The 27,664-nt window shown below is 33.1% G+C and overlaps 1 protein-coding gene across 8 annotated transcripts; it reads left to right on the top strand.

Moving 5' to 3' along the window:
• Positions 1–713: 713 nt before the first annotated feature.
• On the top strand, positions 714–26,336 carry LOC147077963 (uncharacterized). Of its 8 annotated transcripts, none has more exons than XR_015072260.1 (16): positions 714–793; positions 3,335–3,488; positions 5,257–5,507; positions 6,303–6,388; positions 7,306–7,471; positions 8,894–9,022; positions 9,145–9,307; positions 9,513–9,677; positions 10,233–10,321; positions 11,146–11,334; positions 11,641–11,760; positions 12,093–12,231; positions 13,227–13,450; positions 14,786–14,938; positions 18,047–18,160; positions 24,768–26,336. XR_015072260.1 is itself a non-coding variant. In XM_085961020.1 (15 exons), the coding sequence occupies exons 1-15, from the start codon at positions 752–754 to the stop codon at positions 24,780–24,782; spliced, it is 2,085 nt and encodes a 694-aa protein (XP_085817146.1). In that variant the 5' UTR covers positions 714–751; the 3' UTR covers positions 24,783–26,336. The 8 variants fall into 8 exon arrangements, 4 of the variants coding, with proteins under 4 accessions (XP_085817146.1, XP_085817143.1, XP_085817144.1 ...); XR_015072258.1 differs by having other exon boundaries at positions 12,081–12,231; XR_015072259.1 differs by having other exon boundaries at positions 10,233–10,327.
• Positions 26,337–27,664: the final 1,328 nt, after the last annotated feature.

Genomic DNA, 27,664 nt, shown 5'->3' with positions numbered 1-27,664 from the left:
ATTACTCATCGATATTCAGTTGAATTAATTTGTTTGTATTAATAACTTTGATGGAGGCAAACTGATTAAACCCTGTTACATCGTTTTATAATACAATTATATTTATTTTTAACAGAGTAGCATTTCTGCAATTCGGTCACTGACATGCCCAAGTAAACACTTGGTCTGCGACGTACGTTACAAAAATGCAATACTCCTCCACCCCGACCTTAGTCTATGGAAAGGTGTTTGCGATAGAATTGCCAGAAAAACGATTAATCCCTATTTATCTGTTTTTTTACATGAAAATATATTTTTGCAAATGATTTTATCGTTTACTCTAAAGTGGATATTTATTTTGAACTGAACAAAATATTCACCTAAGAAATTAGGATTTTATTATTATGTATAAAATACGCATATAATTATTGCAACATAAGTAATTAATTTTAATAAGGTAGGTATTATAGTACAATGATAAGATAACTTATAGATCGTTCAATTATGCATTATATAAAATATTTTGCGTTTTTATAGGAATGATTATTGTTTACTTGGTAGGTATACATAATAATTATTATTTATCTAAAATAATTTAAATTGCTTCCAAAGAGTCGGCATTATATTTATTAAGAATTGGGAAATTTCAAAAGTTGATATGGCAGCCCCCATCGGGTAAGGAACGTACGTCTGTTTCCAGAACTGCAGCAATTTGGTAGTGTTATTGGCCAAATAGACGCTCTTTGGTTTCGTTTTCAACAGAGTTGTAAAAATGTCGGTAGATACCGATAATGCAAAGATAAGTGATAATCAGGTATGTTAAGCGGCGAGATTACTTTCAAAATGTGCTTAAACCATCGAATTACGTGCGTGATGTACATATTTTTTCGAAAGTGTCTTAATTTCAGTGCTATCCGAGTAATGTTTGCCTGCGTCTCGCGATCTCAATATGGCTGACAGAAGATGTTGCTTCTCGCAAAACGCGGGAACTGCGCCGATTTAGGATATCGTTGTTTTTGGATATTCTGCCCTAGACTTTTGATTGCCCATTAACTCGGCCCACGAAACTCGAGCTTCTCGATTATTTTTTGGCCATGCTTAATTTTTTGCTATATTCTCGCCCCCTACCCCCTAAATGCAGGATCTTTGTTAGTTTGCTGTATAGTACATACATTTTTTTACATGACATTGATTGAATTTTGCGTGACCTTGGAAGTTGTTAGCATAGTTAATTTTTTTGACATTATTGATAAAATAAAAATCACTATGTGATTGTGCAAAAATATTTGGAAAAAAATCATATATAAAAAAAATATCAGTGCAGGGCATTTATTGCTGTGCAAAATTAATTAATTATTATTATTTAATGATTTCATAAATTTCTACAGGTATCAATAAAAATATATTTTTAGCTTGCCCCTGACAATACTTGAGTAATTTCTAATTTATTTAATTTAATTACGGATTTATAATTCCCTTAAATTTTAAAAGAGGTGAAATTTAAAAGAAAAACAAAAGCACACTTCATCCCACATCAAGGTTGTGTACATTTAAAAAAATGCAGGCTTGCCAACTCTCCTAACAGAATACTTCATCAACTTCACTTCTGTTATTGTAATGTGATAAAAATTTCAAATACATAGGTACCTACCTACAATTATATTGAATAATCACATAATAATATAACAATTATTAGTGGTTAAATTATATGGAGGTATCAATAATCACAATATTTTCTCATTACATTTGGCTAAGCAAATAAACACTTAAACCAAAAAATACGGCACATTATTTAATTACGTAGGTACATAATGTCTTCAACATTATCAATTGTACATTTTGTCATATTATACCTATGTAAATTTTCACGGCCACAACATACCTAAAAAGGTACTTATGGCTTAAATGATAATTTTCATATCATTGAAATTTTGTTTCCATTGAAAAAATGGATACAAATCGGCTATGGGGAAGCCAACGGCAAACACATTTTGAAGATAGCCGATATACTGGATTATTTGTTAGGTTGAGTTATTAGGTTTTCATCCTTGAAATTCATGAATTTTGCCAAAATCGCCTATCACAATAGCGCGGTTCCCGCCTGGCTTCCTCATAACCAATTTGTACCAAAAAGATGTTCTATTTTTAAATTGGATAAGTTTAGGTACTTTTTAGTATTAGAAATAACACTCAATTTATTATGTTAGTTGAAATTATAGCCTTACCATTATATTATCTTGTCTACATCTTAGATGTCACCACGGTGATTTTGGGAACTACGCACCCCCCGCACTTTCGGGTATAAATCTTCGCATATGAAACAATGCAGACAGCGCTATAAAATCGTTTCCAAGTTATGATGGTTTTAGCATAAGTATGCGTCCGATGTATCTCAAGGTCCGTTAATATTGACGACCATCTTTTATGAGATGCAAGAGAAAAATAACTCGTTGCCATCAGTTGTGTTGTAGATTTTGGCTCTCTTCTGTAGTCATTGCCATATTTTATCAATTGGCTAAGTCTGGTATCTGCAGGGCTGTATAATAGTTAACATAATAAGACGTTTCCGTTTTTTTTATTGCTCCAAAATAAGACAGATATTACTCGGAGCAATTCCATTAACAAAGGGGTTATGTACAATAATAATTGTTAGCACATTTACCACGTCTTTCCGTAAGAATCTCCAATTGAATAAAAAAAGTCCAATTGGAGATTCGAATCAAGTAAGATGTGTTAACTGTGTTATTCAATACATTTGACAGCTCGCAATTCTATACTGCTATATATCTCTATATTACACATACTTCAATTTGCTGCCCAGTCATATTAACTCAAAACTTATAAATCGCGCTTACAACAAGAACAAAGTGATTAAATCTCTGTATTGAGTTACTTAACAAAATTTCAAAGTATATTCTTCTGTGGACTTTGTCTTCTTCATCTACCAACGCCGGCCACTTCAACTTTTTTCTTGGCAGTATTAAGTTTCTGAATATGGCATTTTTCTTTAGGTTTGCTGAATGTGAGGCTTTTTTATGGTGCCTGGTTATGCATGCATTGCGTGCAGTCCATGGTTAAATTTGAAATGTGAGTCTCATCAAAACGGAACCAATATTAATCTAAAGTTGTTTTTATGATAAATGTATAATTATTGATATTTTTTATAATTTCTCCTATAAACCAAGAAAAGAAAGATTAACCATCAAATACTATCACTATTTCAATAGTTTGGATCAACCACATGGAAGACCGCAGGAAACGTAAAACTGAATACTGGTTTAGAAATTACAAAATTTGTGTTACCGCATCTTTGTTACGTAACGTTATTGTATCTCATGAGTTGTTTTGTTGTCAGGATGAGGAGAAGAAGACCAGCGGAGACATGTCCACTGAGGACGAGTCGTCTCAGGAGTCCAAAGGGGAGTCGGCGGACGTGAAGGCGCCCAAAGACAACGGAGACGTCAAGCCTCCGAAAGATGACGACGCCCATGCCAAAAAGGATGACGAGGGTACATACTTTTCTTAGAATAGTGTTATTTAGTTGGTTTTTCCGGATTTCTAATGACAGGATCTTAATCGGTTGAATTAGAAAATACAAACTTATCTGTATAATATTTTTGCCAACATGATAATAAATAGCCTACGATCTAATGTAGTATTTCTAAAATGGTTATTAGACAATGGTGAAAAGTGGAGATCTTTGTCAGTCATACGTATTTGTTTTTATTGAACTATGACTACAAAATCAGTTGGATTGAAAAGACAGTCATAGCAGACTTGTATCCTAACGTATGTTAGATTGCTGTCATATTGTTACTGTTCTGGCAGAAGACACTAATTCGAAAAAATGACATTGAGTTGGTACCAAAATTTTCCTTATTTCAAGCTTTACCGTCTGGAAACCTTCTTAATAAATAAACAGTCTTTATTTTAAAGTCATCCTTTTTACGGTTACTTAATAAACTCACATGATGGACCATTATTTCCAACTTTTCAACAACTTCAAAGTCAAATTACTCAAAACTAGTATTCTCCAGTTAGTGTGTTCTGCCAGAACAGAGACGATATGTCCCAGTAGCTAAAAATGCATCATCGAATCTCCTGTTTAGGGGACAATAACAATGTTTGTCATTTGTTGTATATGTTCATAGTAGCAAGTCTGACTGTTATAAAGCCAACCGTGCACCTTGTATTTTTCGTCAGTCTCTAGAAGTGTCCCATGAGTAATTCTCTGTAATCACATGTTTACTTCACACTCATCAGATTGAATGAATATGGAATAAGAAAATTATTTAATGACATATCTCTATCGCATCGATGTTGGTGACAGTCAAAGTCAAATAGTCTCAATCTGAAATTTTTGTAATTTTTTCAAAAAATACATAAAAAGTTCTTCCCTACCATTTTCCATTTTATTATATCGAAATAAAAACTTACAGTTAATATTATCATTTGATCATTGGAGTATGCTGATTATTAGGAACAAATCCCATTTTGGTAAAAAAATTGACTTATTGAATATGCTATCGAATATCCACCATTGTAAGATTCCCACACCCACCCACCTGCATTATAAGGAGCCATGTTTTATACTGCAAATCATCGTTATATCTTTAAAATCTACGTGTATTGTTAGTTAATTTAACAGCATGTTAGTTTGGATCACAGAACAGATAATAAATAGAATACCAATAGGCTATATTCAATACGTCGCATGGTGAAGCAGGTTTTTGAATGTGTGAGTGTCCTACGAAAATGAAGCACGCATTATGCACGTGCAATAGTATGTGTAATACACCAACATTAAATGAGTGTAAATGCATAAACCAAGAGCAGTTTTCAATATTAGACGTACAACGTATTCTTGACATGTGTGTAAGTTTAACCCGGATTCTTCCTTACCCGAGACGGTTACCTGCTATCGCCTTACCCGTTGGGTATTTCAGTTCCCATTATTTCTGAGTTCCCTGATAATAAATAATCTTTTCTATTCACGAGATTTACAAGTATAATGACGATTTACTTCAAGACGTGTATGAGAAATCTCCGTAACAAATCATTTTATTATTTGTAGTAAAAATGACAATAATTACAGTTGTCAATTTTTTTTTTATATTGGTAACCAGGTCTTGGTAAAAAAAATATATGTCTAAAAACATTTTAAGTGTTATTATCGATATGGTAGCTTAAATGTATATAATATGTATGTAAATACGCATCAATCGCAAGTTTTGTTAAAATTGATTGATTAATGAACAATTGGTATTTTGTTTAAAGACGAAGTAAAAACAGCAGAGAACGGGAAAACAGCAGACGTTGAATTGAAATCAGAGAAAGCGTCAAAAGATGAAGAGGATGGTGACGGAGACGGAGACGGAGATGACGATGAAGATGAGGAGAAGGAGAGCAAGGTGAAGGGGAAGGGGAAGGGAAAGGAGAAGAAGGGAGAGAACGGAGAGACACATGATAAAGAAGACGGAGACAAGAAAGTAAATGATGTGAAAAAGAAGAAGGCTGCTAAAAAAGAGGTGATTGTCCATAATTTATATTAATATCTATTATGTACTTTTAATAATATGCATACCATGTTTTGTGCGTACATTTGACATGTGCAAATTGTTTTTGAGAAAGGAAATATAGAATGGACATTTTGTACAGCAATGTGTTCAAACCACTATTAATGGATGCAGCTTGTGAAGAGTAAAGAGCCCTTGTAAATGACCCTGAGTACTTTTGGGTCTGTTCATGCAAATATCATTAAATCGTAAACAGATAAATACAAATGAAAGTGGTTGAATAATTAACGAGGTCTACTCAAGCATAATTGTGCTATTCTGTAAACATGTCTGCAGATCTCCACTTATATATCGTTACATAAAAATAAAATATAAAAGTACGCGGTTGAAGATTGAACTCCACATGCATTGCAATAAAGGTAGTAATTGTAAATTTGCATGTATGTCCACTTTTCTATTGAGGTTTTCTATGGGAGCGTGTAACCTCGTCCAAATAGACTAGTGATTGGATGGCAATATGGTCATCTTCACACATAATGGTACCGTCACCACCGTATTACAAGTGGCACATGAGATTAAAGTGTCCAGCATTATATGAATGATCAAATTAATTTTAAAATATAGAACTCAATAGCAACCTTTATATTATGTCACCCTATAACTTGTATTGGGTGTCATTTTGTCTTCAGCATAGTCAATTTATAATGGAGGTCTTGTCAGCTAATAAAGTATGCTTATTTAAATGTTGCATTCGTATGTTATTACTATGCAATATCATTATAACTTTGTCAATGTATTTTATTACAGGAAAGCGAGGGAGAGGATGAAGAAGATGACGAGGAAGATGAGGAAGATGAAGAAGGAGAGGAGGAAGAAGGGGAAGTCAAACCAAAGTGAGAAAAAATTACTTGCATATTAAATTGATTCCATAATATTATTTTTCCATTCTATTTATTGACTTGTGTATAATTTATCCTGTCAAAGAGGTTCATTTATGATTCATGACTATAAACATGTGGAAATACTTCAAATGTTCTGTTTCATACATTTTGTGTGCAATAGAAAGAAACAGGAGATTCAGTATACCATCTGTTACATATATAATGTAGATATTGAGGAACCAATACCTCTTGTGACCGATTCCTGTTACATACTTTTGAAATTAGTACAGTGATATGTATTTATCAATGGGTTAATGCACATTCATATTCTATGTCCAGTTTTTGATGCAATTGAGTTATTATAGATGAAATAATGCCAATGTGCTTTTATGCTGTAAAAATGTTGTTTGTTCAAGATTTTCAAAAAAATATGTTCCATTTGATTTCCAATTGATTTGAATCGTCTAAATTCAATTTTAACATAACAAAAATGCTGTATGTGGAAAACCTGCACATCAACCCAGGGATTAGCAAAAGAAATATTGAATCTACAAAATAAAATCTACTTTTCCAATTATTAAAAATTAAGAAGTACCCGATTTAATTTTTATTACAACATAAAAATCATTTTTTCGGTTAAGTTATGAAACTGGTAATTGGTATTCCATCGTCCATTTTACGACACCACTCGAGAAAAATTAAGAAGAAAAGCTGGAAAAAAGCAGTTTTTTAGGAAGGAAAGGAGATCCATAATTTGTGGTGATGACAGTCTCACTGATCCGTTTTACCGGTATGAATGAAAGGTTCCCTGCGGTAGTCAATGTAAACTACACGTATTTCTGATGTACATTCCTGATACTTATCTGTTGGATGTAAAATGCATTGCTATTTCACAGACATGGAATAAAAATCGGTCTTTTGTTTTGCAGGGCAAAGAAAGCTCCTGTGAAGAAAAAGAAAGTCTTGAAGGAGGGAGCGGGAGACAAGGGGGAGGATGATGAGGAAGGTGAGGGGGAGGAAGACGAAGATGAGGAAGGCGAGGAGGAAGAGGAGGAGGAAGAAGAAGAGGAACCTCAACCCAAGAAGAAAAAAGAGGTATATACCTATGTTTGGTTCTTGTTGTCTTTTTATAGTTATATATTCAATATGTACATAATAATAACAAGGTATCCATGGAAATAAGCCGAACCGAATGGTTTATGACGGTCTCACCTTACGCCGAAACCATTTATTGCCGTAGTAAAACTTGTCGAGTGTTCGTTCACCCACTTATCTGCGGATTTGTATATACGGGTGCCGCCGTGTTCCATTATGCTCTATTCAAATAACGGTGTTTGTACATGCGCGTCTATTTGAAACAAGTATTCCTTATATTAAAACAGAAAAATATTTTTTCTCTATGGTCAGTTTTTGATGTCTATGGGCACTTAACTGTCAAATAAATGACAATTTTTCACATTTTGCCGCTAGATATCCCTAGTGGTCCATATATTTTGAACTCGCTATTACATTTACTTTCATATTATTTCTTTTATTTTTTGATTAATACTACATTATGGCCGGATAATCCGAATGCCGAATAAACGTTATTGAATAAATAATCATTACAATATAAACAAATGAAAGTAAATGGTTATCGTGATAGTATACCTACCTACCATATAATTATTATGCATAAATCGATTCCAGCATAATCATGTGAATTGAGTTGTTTAAAATATTATATTACTTGTATTTATTTGATTTCATGAATCTGCGTCTGATGTGTATTTACTAACGAGACTCTTAAATTTGAAAGCGTCGCCGCTTTTACGAAATTTGCGGCATTGTAGATTAGCTTTATCTACGAAAGCAAAGTTTAGTACCTATAAATAAAGCATTCATGATTGAATAAAATGAAGCACCAATTATAGAATCAATTGTAAAATAGATAGTACCATTAGACAATAATCAAAATAATACACTGAATCATAATGAAATACGGAAGAAAACAAGTACCTATGACAATTATCAACAAACGCGGGCTGTCAGTTGCGATCTGTCAAAAATGGACTCTGCCGAATTTAGCAATCGGTTCGCTAAACTTATGGTAGAGGGGCATTAGGTGTTCGGGTTCGGCGAGATGCTTATGTACTAAATTTGGATGAACGCAATTATACGGGCGTATTATATATCTGGCGTAAAATCGCATTCGAAAATTTTGGATGAACACCCTATAATATTGATGTTCATTCTGCAACACCTGCTATGCGCTCAAAACCATATTCCTCAAAAGACACTACAATATACAATTGAAAATAGGTAAATGTATTTACTAGGTTGACTACAAAAGATTTCCAATTGATAGTATGAAAATAAATGAATAAAACGAACATAAAATAGATATTGAACATGACACAATATGGCAAATTTTGTTATTGTTTTAGAATATTTTGATGACTCCAATAATGTATGTATGTTGTGTATGTATGTTTGTATGTATGTATGTATGTTTGTATGTATGTTTTGTCATTGCAGCCGTTGGAGCCCCCCGTGCCAGTCCCGGCAGGCAAAGGCATCCCCCTTGGTCATATTCCAAATGTGGAAGTCGCTATTTCCAGGTTTAAGATTGAAGACCTCAAATTCCTTCATCAGTTCCTTTATAATGTGAGTATTCTTTATTCGCTTGGTTTCTATAAGCTCTGCCTGAAGTGTTTTTTTTAATATTAAAAAAAATGACAAATTCTTAATTATTTTTATTAATTGTGAAATGTTTTGTTTTCCCTTAGCAAATGTGCCGTACCAATCTGATTAAGAGAAATATCAAGAAATTTAAAGGTTACGAGTTCGACAAGGATTCCTCAGAGTACAAATCTAAAATTGAAGAAGTGCAAAAGTTGGAACCCAAACAACTCAGAATGCTCTGCGAAATGTTGGATCTTGATAAGAGAGGTTTGTTCACATCTTGTTATAGTGAACATATTTAAATTTAATATTAAATTGGTTACAATTCATGTGAATTATTAACCTAGTGATTGGTATGTAGTATACAATACTTATTTTATCATTCTAGTTTTTTTTTGTTGGATTGTCTTAACTAAAATTGTAATCTTTATAAAGTCAGTCTACATTATTAATATCTGTTTAATGCATTCAGGTGGTCCGACAGAGTTGGCGACGCGAGTTATCGGTTTTCTGGTGCTTCCTAAGAATTGTTCGCCACATTCGAGAGGCGCTGTAAAAGAAAGGCCTGTCTCCGATGATGCCAAAACTCCCGGAGGACGGCCGCGAAGGAACGCCGCTATCAAAACTCACAACAGAGGTTAGTCCATCAACCTCACAATGTTTTCATGAGCATATTATCTACCTCATTTTATTAATATTTTTTTTACTAATCTATATTTTGTAATACAGTAAAACCTCGTTAATACGATTTTCATAGGACCGAAAATCGAAAAAATTTCGAATTACGAAGTATGGGGGAAAAATATTTAAATTTTTTCAAAAAATTTTTTTTTTGATTTTCATTAATTTTGTTTCCGATCATAGATGTGCCTACCAAATTGGGTCATAAAATGTCAGGATTATTTTTATTACCTTCATAAAATATGTAATTTTTGATGTTTTAAGAAAAGTCTGTCACAATTTTCAATGACTGGCGCATGAAATAGTGTACTTTATTTTGATTTATTGAATATTTTTATATGCCAGGATTCTGAAATCATTTCGAATTACGAAATTCAAATTAAAGGTATGGTTTTATATGAAAATAATGTTCAAGGGACTTTTTTTTCTTGAAAATTTTGAATTATCAGTGTTCTTACTAACGAGGTTTTACTGTACATATTTATTTTGTGTAAAATAATGTTTTGTGCAGGTTATTCAGATGAGGAGTACGAGACTGACCCGGAAACAAAGGTACGCGGTCCAAAAGTGGCTCGTGGCGATGAATCAGGAGATTCAGACGTAAGTGTACGAAACGTATCAACATTCTAACACCTTTAATTAATATATTTAAGTATTTAGTTAACATCTTTAATGTATTCATTTGCGTGAACTTAACCACACTACTTGGCTTATTGTGATGGAAGGTTCTGACTTGTGGTGACTATGACTGAAGAGCTGACGAATGAATCGCTGAAGACTCCTCATCTGTTATCTGAATGCGTCTTATAACAAGAGCAATAGTAATTCAGCAGCGTTTGTGTTTGTGTTTATAAAAGATTCTATGGGTATGTACTAACTCTTTATTGTTTGTAAATATTATATTGATTATTATTTTATTGGTTTTTTGTATGTGTCCCGTTGACGGGAAGGCATTGAATTATGTGTGCTCATTTGGAAAAGGCTTGGCAATTTTGTTATTCTGTACCTTGGAGCTGAAAGTATGTATGTCATATTATGTTAATACTTGTAATGGCTGAGGTTGAATGGAATCATCTAAAAAAAAAACAAAATGGTCTGTTATAGTTTCATCAACTAATTAATATACATATTACTGTGACTTTGTTTCGTATACTGGCTAACATTCGTTATTGTAGATATCTGCGTTTGTTTTTAAATGTTGTCTTCACTTTAACAAAACAAAAATGTAGGTTTCCAGATTTTGGTTTGAAATTTATACTGATTGACGTGTAAACTATGTAGCATGTCCTTCACATAAAAAAAACCCAAATGTTACATGGCTTAAACTGTGACATCCGAAAGTAAAGCTCTAAGATACAGAAATTAATATTAATGAAGTGCTTATGGTGATCTTATATTAATGAAATGAATTATTTACCTTACAGGGCTCATATAACCCGAGCGGTTCAGGCCAGGAGGCGGACTCTGACTTTGACCCCGCGGGAGGAGAGGCAGGCGGAGTGCAACGTAAAAGGCGAGCCCCCGTGAGGCGCAGCGGTGGCAGCAGTGGAAAGAAATCTAAAGGCGGCCGGGGGAGACCAAAAGCCTCCGCTAAGGGAGGCAAGAAATCTAAGGTGACTAGTTCAGTTTAATTTATTAAAACCATTCATTATTTTTGTTTTTCATTTTATGATTATGTAATGATAATTCGTTGATCAAAGAAGTCAAATGTCTTGTGTGTGGAGTAAAGCTCGATCAGCGAAATTAATATACTCCAAAAAAATATGAGGCTACGAACAAAACAATTTGTGGATGCCTCTATCCAGCAGATAGTCAGCACCGCAACACATTTGAATGATAATATTGATCATGTTATGTATGTGAAAACAGCATTTTTGTGTGAGTAACGGCATTATATAATTGTTAATTTTTATTATCAGGCTCCCCCTCCAGCGAAGCGTGGCCGAGGAAAGAAACCTCCTCAGTCAGAATCCGAGGACGAGAGTGAAAGTGAGAGCGGATCAGAGCAGGAAAGCGAGTCGGATGCACAGGATTCAGATGTCAGTATTTCTTTTATGGTTTTGTCCCCATATTGTTATTTATATTTTTTGGCACATTCAAATTAACTCTTTTTAATTTCTACCTGAGTTCAACTTAAGGAAGGGGTCAAAAATAATCATTTAAAAATATATCAAACCCGCCGTTATGTCGCCATTTAAAATGTTTCACTCGCCAATGTAAATAATAATGATTTTGTAACGATGGATATAAAAATATTGCATCCAAATTTTCATCAAGCTTAGATTTAAGCGGTGAATGGGTGAGAGTGACGTAATAAAATATTTGATCTGTATGTGATTGTGGGATGTGGGTAACGCAGCCTCTTACGCAGGAGCCGGCCAGCAAGCGAGGTCGCGCGCCCGTCACACCCGCAGGCCGCGGCCGGAAGCCCGCTCCAGCCCCTACCCCTGTCAAGAACAACAAGGCTGCTGCCGTCGCTGCGAAAAGGAAAGCCCCTCCGCCTTCCCCTGGTTAGTTCCTATTTAACCATAGTATTTGGTGATTGGTTATAGTTAAATTTATTTAAAAAATATTACTCATAAAGTCGCATCCAGGACGTTGAGGATGAACTTTTTACTAGACACAGCCTAAATATATTGAAATGAAGCTGAACAGCAAGGATTCATGGTTTACTGTCCAAATTAGCTGCAATTGATGTTGCATTGCGAACTCACAAAATTCTTTGTTTTCGCTAACTGTAAAAGACTTCAAGCATTTTACCCAAAATTCAATGAATTCGATGAATTGCCCATAATGGCCGAGCAGCTAACGCGTTGACATATAGTGAGTCCCAGGTTCGAATCCTGGGTATGGCAAATACACATTGTTTTTCAATGTGTGTTTGCAGTCAAAGTATGGACCTTGTAGGGTTGAGCAAGGTGGCTAACATCCATCTCTCTTAAAAACAAAAATCTGTTGATACAGTCACTCTGTGGAGGCTCATGTGATCTTCTTTGGATATCGAGTATGATGAGCGGGAATGATCTCGAAATGTAAGAGTTGACGGGATTGAATCATAATTATTCACATATTAGATAAGTTCACGGATTCATTACAACATGTACAGAAATTACCAAGATATTTAGATGAACAATCATGAGTACAAATACAGTGAAACTCCATTTTATGTTTTTGAAGGGACCGGAAAAAAATGCAAATAGCGAAAACATAAAATAAACTCGAACCGACAATGTTTTTCTTTGCTGAGAAATTATTGAATGGGTTTAAATAAAAGAAAAAGGTCCTTTTACGTACAGTTTTTGTGCAGATAACAAAAAAAACGTCAGTATATAAAATCGGCGTTCATTTGTGAATCAATCAAGTGCCATAAAAAGTTTCAAAGATACAAAATATTAATTGCTCTGGGTACCAAATAAACAATACAAAAATTTCAAATCTTGAGTAGCATTCATTCTTTTAAAAATTGTTGCCTATGTGTCCTAACAATATTACGGTATGGTTTCAGCGAAAAAGAAACCGGGTCCGGCATCATCTAAAGGTAAGCCTGCTGCCAAAGTAGCTCCACCTGCCAGCGGCAAGAAGAAGAAGGCTGCATCGTCATCAGAAGACGAGTCGGCGGAGGGATCCGACGAAGAGGGCTCCGATGAGGAGGGAAGCTCAGAGGGTAGCGAGGAGGATCAGCCACTCACTGCACAACCGCCCGCCAAGAAAGGGAAACATCCGCCCTCTGTGAGTGCTCATTACATTACGATTTTAATTTTAATGGAACAAGGGACATGGAAAAAAATGTACCTGCAATTTAAATACAACAAATGACCAATAAAAAGTTTTGTTTGTGCTAGTTTGTCACTGATACCAACCATCCATAAATTCATAACCAGTATTATTGTTATGTTTAATATTATTATACTGTTTACACTGTTAAAACTGGACACGGTTTTCTGTGGGGTCGCCAATTACTTATACAGTCAACTAAAAAAAATATTCACTTTAATGCAATTTTTATTTTTAATGGTGTTTTGACGTTTGAATAATTTCATATATATTTTTTTAAATTAAAATAAGTGTAATCTAGGTACGCTATTCTGTCACAGTTGGTTGAGACATGTGTTGAGAGTTTGGGAGTAATGGTGAAATTCCAACCGTCGCATTAAATTAATTATTAAACATAATTTAAAATAAAATTATGCTAAAAAAACTATTTTCATTGTTTTTTTTAATTACCTTATTAAAATTGCCTTTTTCAATTGCATCGGGGTCGCGGGTCACATGGCTTTTATAAAAACGGGTCGCCACCCGAAAAAGGTTGGGAACCTGTGAACTAGGAGATTTCATAATCTTTAGTCCCATAATTTAGTGGCATTTATTTTGAGTTCTCTGGATAACCAATAGAGGTAGGCAATAGTTGGATCTTGTGCGCACCCCTCTACCCGCATCTCACCTCACCACTTCATTGCTGCTATCTGATAATTTTACATACTTGTGAATTTTTGTAAATGCATTATTCGATAACGTTTGGATGTAAGGCAGGTCGCATCTTTGCTGAATTATATCAAGCGGTTATACCGCTCTATATGACCATTTGTTGGTGAACCGGCAAATGGTTAACATGTTTCTCACTACGACTGTCAAGACTGCGAATGTTAACCATAATTTGATTCCAGCCGCTGGTTCTTTTCTCTCTGTTGGAAAATTTACTTGATCTGTTTCTTATCCCAAATAGATGGTCTGTCTTGGCTCCACTTCCAAGATTAATTTTTCTGAATCGAACATTCTTCCAAAAACTTAATTCAAGGTCACTACAATGTCTACACGTCTAATCCGCATGATCTAATTTGTTTTACTGAAATACGAATAAATCCACAAGAAACATGCTGGCAACCGCGGACAATCCGCCATTGTTGTTTTGAGCAACGCAAAGCAATAAATGACTAAGCAGCGAATGCACCGGTTGATATAACTCCATTGCGCATTACTCTACGTGCACCTCACCTCAGTTCTCCACCGCTGCTATATGACCATATTTAATATAAATGACTGATGAATAAAATTGTTTTATCGTAGGATGACGAAATCAAGAAGTACGTAAAGCAAATCTTAGAAGGAGCCAATCTTGAAGAGATCACAATGAAGACAGTCTGCAAACAAGTGTACAGCCACTACCCCGACTTTGATCTCGCACACAAGAAAGATTTCATCAAGGCGACTGTCAAATCGGTGAGCAATCCATAATTCAATTCAAACAGATCCCAACAAACATGATGTTTTGTTTTTATAGCATTAAATTATATTTATAGCAATGGAAATTTGTCTACTGTAGAAAACGGATGGAATTTTTGTATTTTCTTGTAGAAATTTTTTATAAAGTTAATCTATATAACAAACGCATACAGCGTTGTAGTACATTTAAATAATTAATGCTGAAGCTAATATGTAGCACCAGTGGTGTGTGATCACTGATCATTATTGAATTCTGTCATTCTATAATTTTACATCTTACTGAGCTTCTGTGATACCCAGTGCAGAAGGTGCTTTTTTTTGTGTCTGGAAATTTGTACGTATACAGTTGGCTGTATCACAGTTCACCGTGAGCTGTTGTATCGGAAATAGATGGCCGTATAGTATTGGAGTCTTAATTCATGTTTGAATAAAACACTTGGAACTAAAAAATCCAACAATACAAGGAAAAGATAGAAGAAAATAGGCAGGTAGTTAAATTAGAAATATAGGTATATATTTATATAAAATTCTGGTAGGTGCTCGTAAGTATCATGTCGTACTCATCAAATAAGATTTTTTTTTTTATTGAATTCAATTAAATTGGAACACTACTTATCTGCAATGCTCCACAAACATGTCATTTTTTGATGGCAATGCTGTATGGTCAACTCTTTCTGGTACGACAGCTCACGGTGAATTGTAATATGGAAAAATGTGATAAGCGCAATTTACATGTAATAACTTTTTATAATAAATCGTTAGGTAATAAAAGTACATAAATTTTCATGGTATAATAAAAAGCGTTTTGTGACAGTTGGCTCTCTTGTTCTGTTGGAAATTGTTAGATTATTCCATCACAATCCTTTATGTAATATATACCATGATACTCTTATACTACTCGTAGCAATGTCAATCTGAATCCTGAAATTTCCAGTTAGCCCCCCCCCCGTCTAATACAATGAAGCCTCGATTTTACGTGCCCAGAATTCCCATTTTCCGCACTACTTACGTGTAGTTTCCGCAGTCCTGTTTTATTTTACTACATTTAATTTCGGATTTTACATTTTTATTTCCCACAATGTCTGAAATACATTTAAATACGTGTGCATGGTGGTTATTTAAATTTTATTTAAATACGTCAGCCTTGTAAGTGCTGACATATATCTGCATTCCTTTTTTTTCATAGACGGCTGTATTTTTTTTTCATTTCCGTTTTGGCTTAAATATTATCATTTTTATTGTTTACTTATTGCGGTTTTTTTGTAGTAAGTTAAGTTGTGTTTTTTTTTTTGTTGACATCCATTCAAAGAAAAACATAGACAAAACTAGTTCAAGAGAAAAGAAACATTCTTGAAAAGGTGAAAGAACGTGTTTCACTCACGCATGATTCCAACAAAAGAAGATTTGAGAGAAGGGTTTCACTGTATCTATCTTGTTGGTAGATCAACCACCCACACAAACTCAGCTCAGTTTATTAGTCAATGAATATTGTCGAAATGCCTCATGATTTTATGGTTGTCATTACTTTTAGTATGTATGTAGAATGTTATGTCGGTGATTGATATATTGACCATTCGCTATTTGGTCATGTGAAGGATTTTGAAAATCCAATTGATAATGGGTATCTTCGTATTAATGCTAATTTACATTTTTATGACAGTGTAGTCTGTAGAAGTGTGCTTAAAAGTGGTGACTGTCTATTTTTTGTTTAATGTTTATTTAACTTTTACTCAATAATTTATTTATTTATTTCTTAGGTATTAATTAATTTATTGTACATAATTTATCAAATGTAGTAAAGTATTAGGGCATAATGCAAAGGTTTCGATGTTATTTAAATTTAACTGTTTATACACTCTATGCATAGTTCACAATTCAGCGAAACAACAAATAACATAGCATCATTGTTTTTGGTGTGTGATTCTTCGTAACTTTTTAAATTGATACACGATGTAAAAGTATGGAAACTCCACGATATAAATTAATAGTTAATGATATAAATCTTCCGCCCATGATCGTTGAGCGATAACGTGTCGGATTATAGCAGCGATACTCAACCTGCGGCCCGCGGGCCACATGCGGTCCTTTAAGCCTTTATGTGCGGCCCGAAACACATTTATTATCAGGGATTTCGTATATCTTGAGATTCGTTTCGACTTTGACGCACAGATAGTGACACCCGAAGAGGATTGACATTATGGTCCACATCAGATCTGGTATAAGAGTGTTGCTATTTTGCTATTGCACACGATTAATTTAAAAAACACGCATAATTTTTAAAATCTCAAAAATGTTTTGTTAAAAAGGGGGGTTTTATGATTTTTTTCGTCACACCAGTAGTGATGCGGCCCGCGTTACTTTACAAATATATGTATTTGGCCCGAAGAAAAAAAAGGTTGAGTATCATTGGATTATAGTGTCGTGGGCCTCGAGTTCGGCTCCAGGCTATCAAAATTCACGTGTTGTTTTTCAATGTGTGTTTGGATCTAATATGTTGATCAATTGAGTGGGTAATATCCACTTCTAAAAACAAAAAATTGTTAATATATCCTCCACCCTGTGAAGGCCCATACATATTATGATCCTCTTAGGATCGAACATGGTGATACCATTATCATTATGTATCACTGATGAATTTGAATTAATCCACAAACTGAGGATAAAGGGTTTTTAGAAGAAGAGCCACTCATTTGAATTATCTTTTATTATTTTGCCCACTTATTTACGTATGGTTGGTTATGCATTTCATTTAGTGCTAACACCGTGACTGGCGCGTTTGGAGTCGTTGGTCATTAGATATAATTAACGTGTTATTTAAATGTGGTAATTAAAAGGTTATCAGTGATTGTGTTAATTGAATTTTGATGTTCATTGCCGAATTAGATGATCTATCTATGAAATATGGTTTTGAATTAATAGGCAGACGATACTTTTAATCCCACACTTCTCAGCTATCTGTATTATTTATAATATTTTTGCTTTGATTAACATTATTGTGTTTTACTTATGCGTGTCAAGGGATGTAATTGAGCAATTTTTTATTTTTATTGATTAGTTTTGATTGTGCACTCTCATTTTTTAATTTTGTTTTTTTTTTGTTTTCAGTGTATTTAAAGTATAATTGTGGAAAGGAGACGAAAATGTTTGGCAACGGAGAGTTTAAATATGAGAAATTTAATATTAAAAAAAAAAACTGCAATTGACAGCCCAAACCTTAAGGTATACAATCGGCGTTGAATAGACTATTCAATCATGTTGAGCGATTAGAACTTGACAAACATTTTTTTGGTGGTTTTTGGTCTATAACGCTATGCTTTCTGGTCTGTGACATAAAAAAATACTGTACTTTCAGAGATGGAAGATAATAAAAAAAATATTCTTGAACATTGCACAGAAATTAATTTTGAACTGTCAAATTTGTTCAACATATTCTTGCACATTTTATGGATAATACATTCTTAAATTTTCTGGCTTTGTAAAAATTAAAAGTTTCTGTGCAGTTTTCATGTGTTTTTTTTTTTTTTTTGTAATCTTCCTTTATAAACTGAGTATTGTAATAACGCTTCACTAACTCTTCTTAAGAATAACTCTCAATTAACAAACAATCTCTCCCGGTTGCCTGTTCATATACAATATATTCATTTCTATGATCCTTGTTTATTATATTTGTACATGTGTGAATGTTAGAAATATTATTTTCTGATTTACTTTTTCATTTATAACAAAATAGTAAAATAATAGTAGTGCATTGTAGTTTATAGCTTGTCAGAGAATTGAACTCCCTGCATGCATTTTAATGAGTGAAGTCGTTTGAAAGTATTGGTGGGGTTGGTCAAATGCTAATTTGTGATTCTATTGTGTACCTACCACTGGGGAAGGGTGACTTGGAACGAGGTAGGCTGTGGAGATCAGAGAAAAAGAACACACTTGTCAGGTATATTTACGGGAAATTAGAAGATAATACAATATCACTACTGATGAATAGGTACGGTACACATTAATGACATTGACACACTGATTCGATGACCTTTCAATAACTCATCGACTGCATAAAATTGAGCGATGAGTTTAAATTATGTATTTTTCTAAACATTTTACACACATCGAAAATCATTGGATTAAATTATTTTTTTATATTTAATTTATACAGTCTAACTTGGTTATTACGAGGAAGATGGGACCGACTGAATTTGCTCGTTATGTGTGATACTCGTTAAAAGAAGTTGTTTATTGTAATGAACGCTGATAGGTACCTATTGACTTCACAAACCTTGGATTTTTTTACTTATTTCAACCATATGCGTGGATATTTTTTTCAATATTGTCGGCGAAAACACCATTTATTTAGGTACTTAGACATTTACGTATTGTCCCGGCGGCATCCTGTCCGGTCAGATTTTATTGCTTAGGGTCGAAATGTTTTTAAACGATCTTTAACCCTTACAAAACGCGTATTGCATGTAAACATGCCATAGACATTATCTCGTATTTTCGACCAAACTAGAAAGAGACACTTGTGGATAATATCCTTTAAAAATTGTTCTAACCTTAAGGTAGACATATCAGGCAACAGATCATAAAAATGTCAAGTAAAACACAAGGAAATATGTTTTTGAAAAGACACTCTTTATTCAGTCATTTGAATCGCGCGCCATTGTGAAGACAGGTGTACTCGATACGTCACCAGAGTTATCAAAACAAAACATTGGTCATGCATCGAAAAGTGTGCATCGATATTATTTTTATTTACCTTTTAATTAATTATTACGATTACGTTAGTTTTATGTATTTTTTCTTAGTGATTTATGACGCATAGCCATCCACGCGCACCATATCAAAAGACATTGCAAAACATATGCCGCCTTTATTGAAAGGAGTTTGTGTTATTTATTTTAAAAACCGTTGCTTCTCAAGGAAAAATATTTTATCGACGCACAGCTCTCCAGTAAATTTGTATGTCTTTGTTCATTGTTCCATATTTGATATTTACATTATAATGGGTAATAATTTTAATTTTTTATGTGCCACGAAACTGTGTTAGCTCTGTTTACATGGTCGTATTTTGCCTGGCGATCTTTCGACAGGCACTTTGTACAATGAAAAAGCCGACAGCGCCTCATGAATTATATTATAATAGTATTTTAGCGGTGGGTAATTATTTTTATTGATTTATTCTGCAAAACACCCTAATGTGTCTCGATGATGAACATTATTTTATGGCGACGAAAATAAATATAGTTCATGATTTGAAGCGGTTATAAAATTTGAATTTACGACTTACTAAGTGCGATAACCCACCGATCATTGAAGAAGTGTAATTTTTTAGTAATATATCTGTCATAGACCGTAACTAACTCTGGCAGCATGTACTCAGCCCTGTGTATTACAAATACAAACGCGGCGAATCGCTCGCTAGTATGTGTTCAAATCGTGTATGTGAACACTGGACGGCCGCCATATTGACCACGCGGTTAAAGCTTGGATATTTTTTAGCGTCTTCAGTTTCTTCGATTTATTTTAGTGAGAATGTCACGAATATAGTTTATTTCTCCTCTATTCTAATCTATTTTTACAACGTTTTTTTTTAGCTCGTATTCTTATTTGTCCGGTACAAATCTTGCAATCGATTTCTAACTAACTTCCCGACTAGCTAGACATTTGAAATTTTTAGAATATATCAGAACATGATGCCAATGCATTTTTTTAATACTTTTAGCCATCTTTTCTTTAGAATTGAATTCATTTTCAGTTAATTCTGTTTTGTATGAAAAGTTATTTCGACACCATTATTGGTTGCTAGGGGCCTGGGGTCCTAGCAACTAAATTGTTAATATATAGGTGCGTTACTATGGAAATCAATATGACATTTCAGTATTATTTCTATCAAGTACAAATTTTTTTGATCGTTTAAGCTAGTCAAGTCAAGTTTATATGATTTAACAGAAAATTTAAAAAAGGTTGTATATAAAAAGTTCTTTTTATCTTGTAATTATTTAATTTTGAAATCAATGTGTTTTAGCTATAGTGACCGTTTTAACAGATCAGTTGACTGAAAATAAATTCCCGCGAAAATGGCTCGCGTCGAAAGGGTTAACAACTTTAACAGTTTTAAGAAAAATTTTGACAATATTTTAGTTCGGTATATCCGATAAGTTGCTTGTTATAACAGTGGAGAAAATCATCAACTAAAATGTCAACGAATGTTTCCTCATTACATCCGAGATCTCGCTATATCCGTGATCGTAATAACCGAGGTTGTACTGTGTACACTGTATTTATTTGTATGTATGTGATTAAATGACAAATATTTTTTTTTAAATTATCTAATTATTAAATATTTTAATAATATATTACACGCAAAGATTTAGGCTTACGCATTAGACCCTATCGTTTTGTATACACTGTTCCGTACATCCTGAGGTTGCGTGACTTAGGCCCTCCTCCCACGGCGCAACTGAAATCTGACAGAACTGGTTTGTGAAGGATCTCATAAACTGGCCAATGTGATGCTTCGCAGACGGCGCTACTGAAACTCAGTTGAAATAATAATCACATAACCTCAAACTGTCAAACTGGACTATCAGCTGTGTTGTACAAAACACGCGCGCTTATTAGGTTATTTTAATTTAAGTTAATATTTAACAAACAATGTCTTCGAGCGGGTCAAGCGACGAGGAGACTTTGGTTTTGTATCAATACAACAGATACAGGAGTCAAAATAAAAGAAAATATTGGATTCATCATTATATAGAAAGGAACATAAACTGCAGACTATTTGTTGCTGCAAAGGAACTGCAAGAAACCGATTCCAAATTTCTGGCTTTCTATAGAATGTCCAAGAAAAGCTACCTCGAGCTTGTTAGGATCATCACTCCTGCTATTCAAAAAGAAAATACAAACATGCTCGCTTCGCTCATCTTGTACTTTTGAGTTTTGACGTCTCTGATTGTTTCGGTTTTTACGATATGACGCTAGCGGCTTTACGAAGTGCTACCAATTTTGGTAAGAAAATATGATTTTTCACCGAAATCTAATGATGTTGGTACCACTGTTTTACGGTGACTGGAAACTTCAGAGACCGCGCGACTAGCATGTCGCATCTCTTCGCGACCGTTTTGAAGCTGAGAGATTCCGGTCTCGCCGTCAGCGAGCCGCCATTGAAATACATTAGCTAGATACTGGCTGGAATTTTAGTTTCAGTTCCGACGGACATAAGTTGCGCCGTGGGAGGATGGCCTTAGAAGTCCATACAAAAAAAAACATTCACTACTCCCAGAAAATAATTGGACAAATTTGTTAAGATAATGTCGCACTGTGGCATATTTTTTTAAAACTTTTAGCAGATTTGCTGTAATCGTAATCTGTATTTATTTATTTATAATACATTCCTACTTTCTTACATATATGACAGATGTTGGCAAATTAAATTATTTTTTATATAGGTATGTCAATATGCAATCAAAAATTATTTTTCTTAAGAAGGTAAGCTTTATTGTATGACAACATCTTTTTGGCTACGTGTTAAAACTGTGAACTAACATGCTCCGCCCATTTTTACCCAGAATTCCATTATAAACTAAGAAGCTCCTCCCATTTAGTAGACAGCAGCGCCTAGAAGTGTAGCCAAGAAGATGTTGTCGTACAATAAGTAATCGCCTAGTATGGAGTCTTCGCCACTGGTACCTATTATACTATATTATCTAGTAACATAATTTACGAATGCATTCATTAGGTACTCATTGCACTTTTTATCTTTATATGACTACATAATGTGTATGTATTGAATGTTTGCATGTTTACTGTCTTTATTTATATTCAGTAGAATGTAGTAATTATTCTTTTAATCTATCAAGCTATAATTTTTTTTGTAAACCTGTAATTATGTCACCTTGACTTGGGTGTTCTCATAATGATTACGTTTCATCATCTTAGGCCGAGATGCATAGAATATCATAATCAGCCATTACTAAAGTGATTACCGTTTAGTGTTTAGATTAGTACAATGATTTGTACGCATGACAGATAACTTGCAATTATTTATGTAGCTGTCATTTTAACCAGAAATAATTTTTAATGTCATTTACTTGTTTCCGAAAAATTAAAATTATTGTGACCATTTATTATACACGCAAACATGAAAGAGTAGCAGTATTATATACATTTTATAATATTATCCACACTGTTGACATCTCCTAAGCGAACAGATGCCATCTCAATAATATATGAAACTTCTTTATCATGTCAATTAAAAAAAATACATAATTTAATACACTTTACAATAGTGTGTGGTATGTCAATTTATTTAATATTTATATCAACTATGTACAGTAGAACCTCGTTAATAAGAACACGGATAATTCGAAATTTGCCGTAATTCAAAATTTTCGTGAAAAAAAGTCCCTTGAACATTATTTTCATATAAAATCATACCTTTAATTCAAATTTCGTAATTCGAAATATAAAAATATTTAATAAATCGTAATAAAGTACACTATTTCATTAGCCAGCCATTGAAAATTGTGACAGACTTTTCGAAAACATCATAAATTACTTATTTTAAGAAGGTAATAAAAATAATCCTGACTTTTTATGACCCATTAACACACACGGAACCGGAAATTTGGTAGGCACATCTATGGATCGTAAACAATATTGATAAAATCAAAAATTTTTTTTTTTAAATTTTTATATTTTCCCCCCATACATTTCATAATTCGTAATTCGAATTTTTTTTCGATTTTCGGACCCGTGGAATTCGTATTAACGAGGTTTTACTGTATTAATCAATTTTTTTGTACAATTTTATGGTTTTCGTTACTATTTCGATTTAGTTAAATGTCCAACTATATTCATCTCTCTTGGGTAAAGTTTTTTTTTATCAAATTTAATAATTACCATCACCTTGACATAAAGACAGTAGCTCTTGCTGAATTTAAAAACATCCTTAGTTAAAATGATGGCTGTCTATGGCGTTCTATGGTATTTTGACACTGTGTAGCCTTAAAACATTCTATGGGAATTCCAAACAAAACCTTGAATCATTTTTTAACATTTGACATATTTCTATCACCTATGCAGATACAAAATATATTATGGTTTTTTCTGTACATTTATTTAGGAATTCAAAAGTATTGAGGCATTTTTTATTAATATATTCCGTACAATTAATTACCCATTATTAACCAAGGTAGAATCGTCACGGGTAAAGTGAATTCATGTCCATTATTGCTGTGGCAATATTGTGCGTGTGTGTATTTTGATAATTTTCAGTTTAACTCGACCAACACATTTATAGACTAGACAACATTTTTTTTTTGCCAATCTGAGATAGTTATACTGCGAATTATAGTGTGAAAGACATTGGTGATCATCTGTGGAATTATAAACCATTCCTGCTTTTTCACATATATTTTCATGCTCTCTGTATCATCATTTTATGTATATCTCTGGTCCCGTCCCCTGTTTTTGTCCTTCAGTTTACATCTTTTCTTATTTCACATTACATAATGTGTCAGCCTCTATATAGAAGTCTGAAGTTTTGTCTTTTCTTAAAAAATGTCTGCAATCAGCGCACTCACATGTATTTCGAAGCCTTCTAAAAGTGAGGTCGAATAATATCTATATCTGTGTTTAAAGCTTGCATTCCTTCTCATTTTTTTTAAATGTAAAGGTGTGCACCCACTAAATTCATTTTTTAAAAGGGATCATTCTATGACATTACTGTGCCAATGACATTGTAAAAACTACCACATTTCCAATCCTATCTATGCTCTTCGCTTCATATTCTTCTGACTCTTTTTACTGAATGATTGTTTTTATTTTGCAGTTAATATCATCATGAGCTGTCTAAAACACGTTCGTGCATTTCACCCATCGACTTTGGATCCATGCGTGGCCGGCGGTCGACGGCAAAAAACAAAAAAATTAAAAAAATATGCATAAGATAAATTTAACAAACACATTCATTAGAGAACTTAAGTCTAGGTTTAAGTGTAATCTATCTACCTTATTATATTACATAGATATAATGATGAATGACTCTTTGACAGTAAAGTAGTGTGACACGGAACAAAAGCGGAAATTTTAAAGTTTTCGTTTACTGTTGTTTACTTGTGACTTTCAATTTGTGGAGGGATTACCGGTATTAATAATTGTGGAAATCTTACATCACTGGAGTTTTTTTTTTATTGAATAATTATAGCATCGTTTCTCTTTTTTTTAATTCATCATCGGTTGCTGTTATTCATAATTTACGTTCATATGATTATTATATAAAACATAGACGTACTATGAGGTTACTGAAAGTTATTCGGTGAGATGTCTGTGTAATATTCGTTGAAACAATATAAAATATTATCGCATACAGGTTATTGTTAAAATTCGTTAATTTTTATTGAGTCGAATCTCAGCATAGATACTATTGCGGCAATTATCATACGGTCAATTGGATTTCTCGTGAATAATTATCGTTAATCAGAAATCGGTATGTATTGTAAATAATATATTCTCAATAATTATAAACGGTATCTATGCAAGAATATTAAAGGTAAAATCAAAATAAAAACAATTACATTTCTGTGTACAAATTGTGAGACGAATCAAGTCACTTTGTAATAATATTGCATATTATTTTTAAATATTTCAGTAATCAGAATCGAACTGTGTTTTTTTTACTTTAACATAACTTTCTCAAATCTCATGGATTTAATTCAATTTTGTACTATTGTATAAGTGTTTCTATCGAATTATTAGAATTCTTTTAAATTCACCAATAGCGTCATTTATAATAATGTAATATCTATAATATTGATACATTTCTGCCATCGTTGTTTAGTATTGAGGACTTATTGAGTTGTACAGAGGATTTTTTCGACTGTAAGAGTGCATTTTCAATAATCACTCTTAAAAATGTGCATCTAACTAAATGAATTTACTAATTTTTGATGATTTATGTATAAATGGATATATTTGCGACTTTATCCTGGTTGTAGTGTGGTCTTGAGCTCTATCCGTGTACTGATGACGATTTCAAAAGATGTACCCGTGTAGAAAATCTTGAATCAATGATTTTTGATATTGAACTTTGTTTTTTATACAAATTATTATCATTTTTTTTTTGTAATTGTAAAAAAAATCATTAAATTACACGGATAATAGGTGGGGGTCGCGTCTTTTGGTATCATTTATATTGTCCTTGAGAAATTATGCAATATGTATGTATTTTTTTTATAAATATTTGCAGGAAGAATTTTGTTTCTCTGTTTTTACTTATTTGATATTGTGAAAAATGTATTTCGAATGTGTCACGCCATTCGTTTTGTATTCCTATCTGTTATGATTTGTCAATAAACTGAAATAAATCATAATTACATGGTTAGTTTTAACCTAAAAAGTACTTAATTGTTTTATTTAGATGTTGGAGACCGTATATTCATAAAAAGAACATGAAGGGTTGGGTTTATTTCATAATTTCTATTACATTTACTTGTAAATATCTGGCAATTTTTGTATAGCTCTTTTTCATACGACATAGATTGAAAAAAATATGCAAATATGTATTCACATCATCCTGAAATTATTTGAATTAGTAATAATAAAACCGCCCAAGACGGTTAAAGAAGTATGAATAACACCAATTACATAATATGTTTTTAATGGCTGCTCAAGAAAAATAAAAACTTCAGATTAATGTCTCGTGAAACGTTGATCTACAAATTAGGACCATTTTCAGGAATTTATTGAAAATATAATCAAACTTAACCTTAGGCCAATATGTTATTTGCCAAGAAACCAAAACCATCCATTATATCGCATCGTCATATTGAGGTTTGTCATACAAATGGAATTTCAAGGGCTCAGATGCCCTGTAAAGGATAAAAAATATAGGAATTTGGGGTATCTTTGGTAATCTGAAAAATCTCTAGAGGAAAGGTGTATAATATGTCTCATTGTTATGCCCTATCTTTTATCATTTTCAAAATTTTTATATGAAATATATTAATACAATAAAAATGGATTATTGTAAGTCTTTAAAATTCTGAATGAAGCCATGGATGTCAATACGGGCATTATATCTGATTACAGAGGATATTAACGTTATATCCGTGTATGGCGTGAATATGTTGGATAGGTCAATCAATTGTCAGGGCAGCTATTTGTATGTTTGGCTTTATGTGGTAAAATCAGGAATGTTTTTAAATTTTAGTTTGTTAGAAAAGAAAAGTACTGAAATTTAAAAACATCCAAAAACTTTTATGGTATTGATATGTTTATATGATAATGAAATGTTGATTTCTTGGTTGAGAAAAGATAGTGTATAATAATAATATAAGTATACCTACATTTTTGCTAAAAAGCAGATTGTTCAGACTCTACCAAACATTCTCCAAATTTTAGATTTTTGACCTTTTCAATGGAACGGTGGCAAGGGATTAAGCTTAGACGCTTATGATGAGTGGCACATTTCTTCAATATTCCAGCTAGCTAAGTATGGCCCATCTTGATCGATGCATGGTTTCGGTTAATTTTCATGCTTTTTGCATTGCAAGGTATTCCATCTATTGACCATTAAAGAGTTTAAACTAAAAGCATCAGCTTGCTCAATGTTTTAGGATGGTATTATTAATTTGGATGGATATTAAACGTAAGACAAAAATATATTATGACAAACCCTAAGGAAGTTGAATCAAGATGTTTACAGTGAAGTGAAGGAAAGCAGTAAAT

Source organism: Rhyacophila brunnea, unplaced genomic scaffold (assembly GCF_057557595.1).
Source record: "Rhyacophila brunnea isolate RB1 unplaced genomic scaffold, BYU_Rbru_1.0 scaffold_12, whole genome shotgun sequence".
Taxonomy (NCBI): Eukaryota; Metazoa; Arthropoda; class Insecta; order Trichoptera; family Rhyacophilidae; genus Rhyacophila; species Rhyacophila brunnea.
The sequence above is the reverse complement of the archived record's forward strand: the minus strand, read 5'-3'. Positions and strand labels throughout refer to the sequence as shown.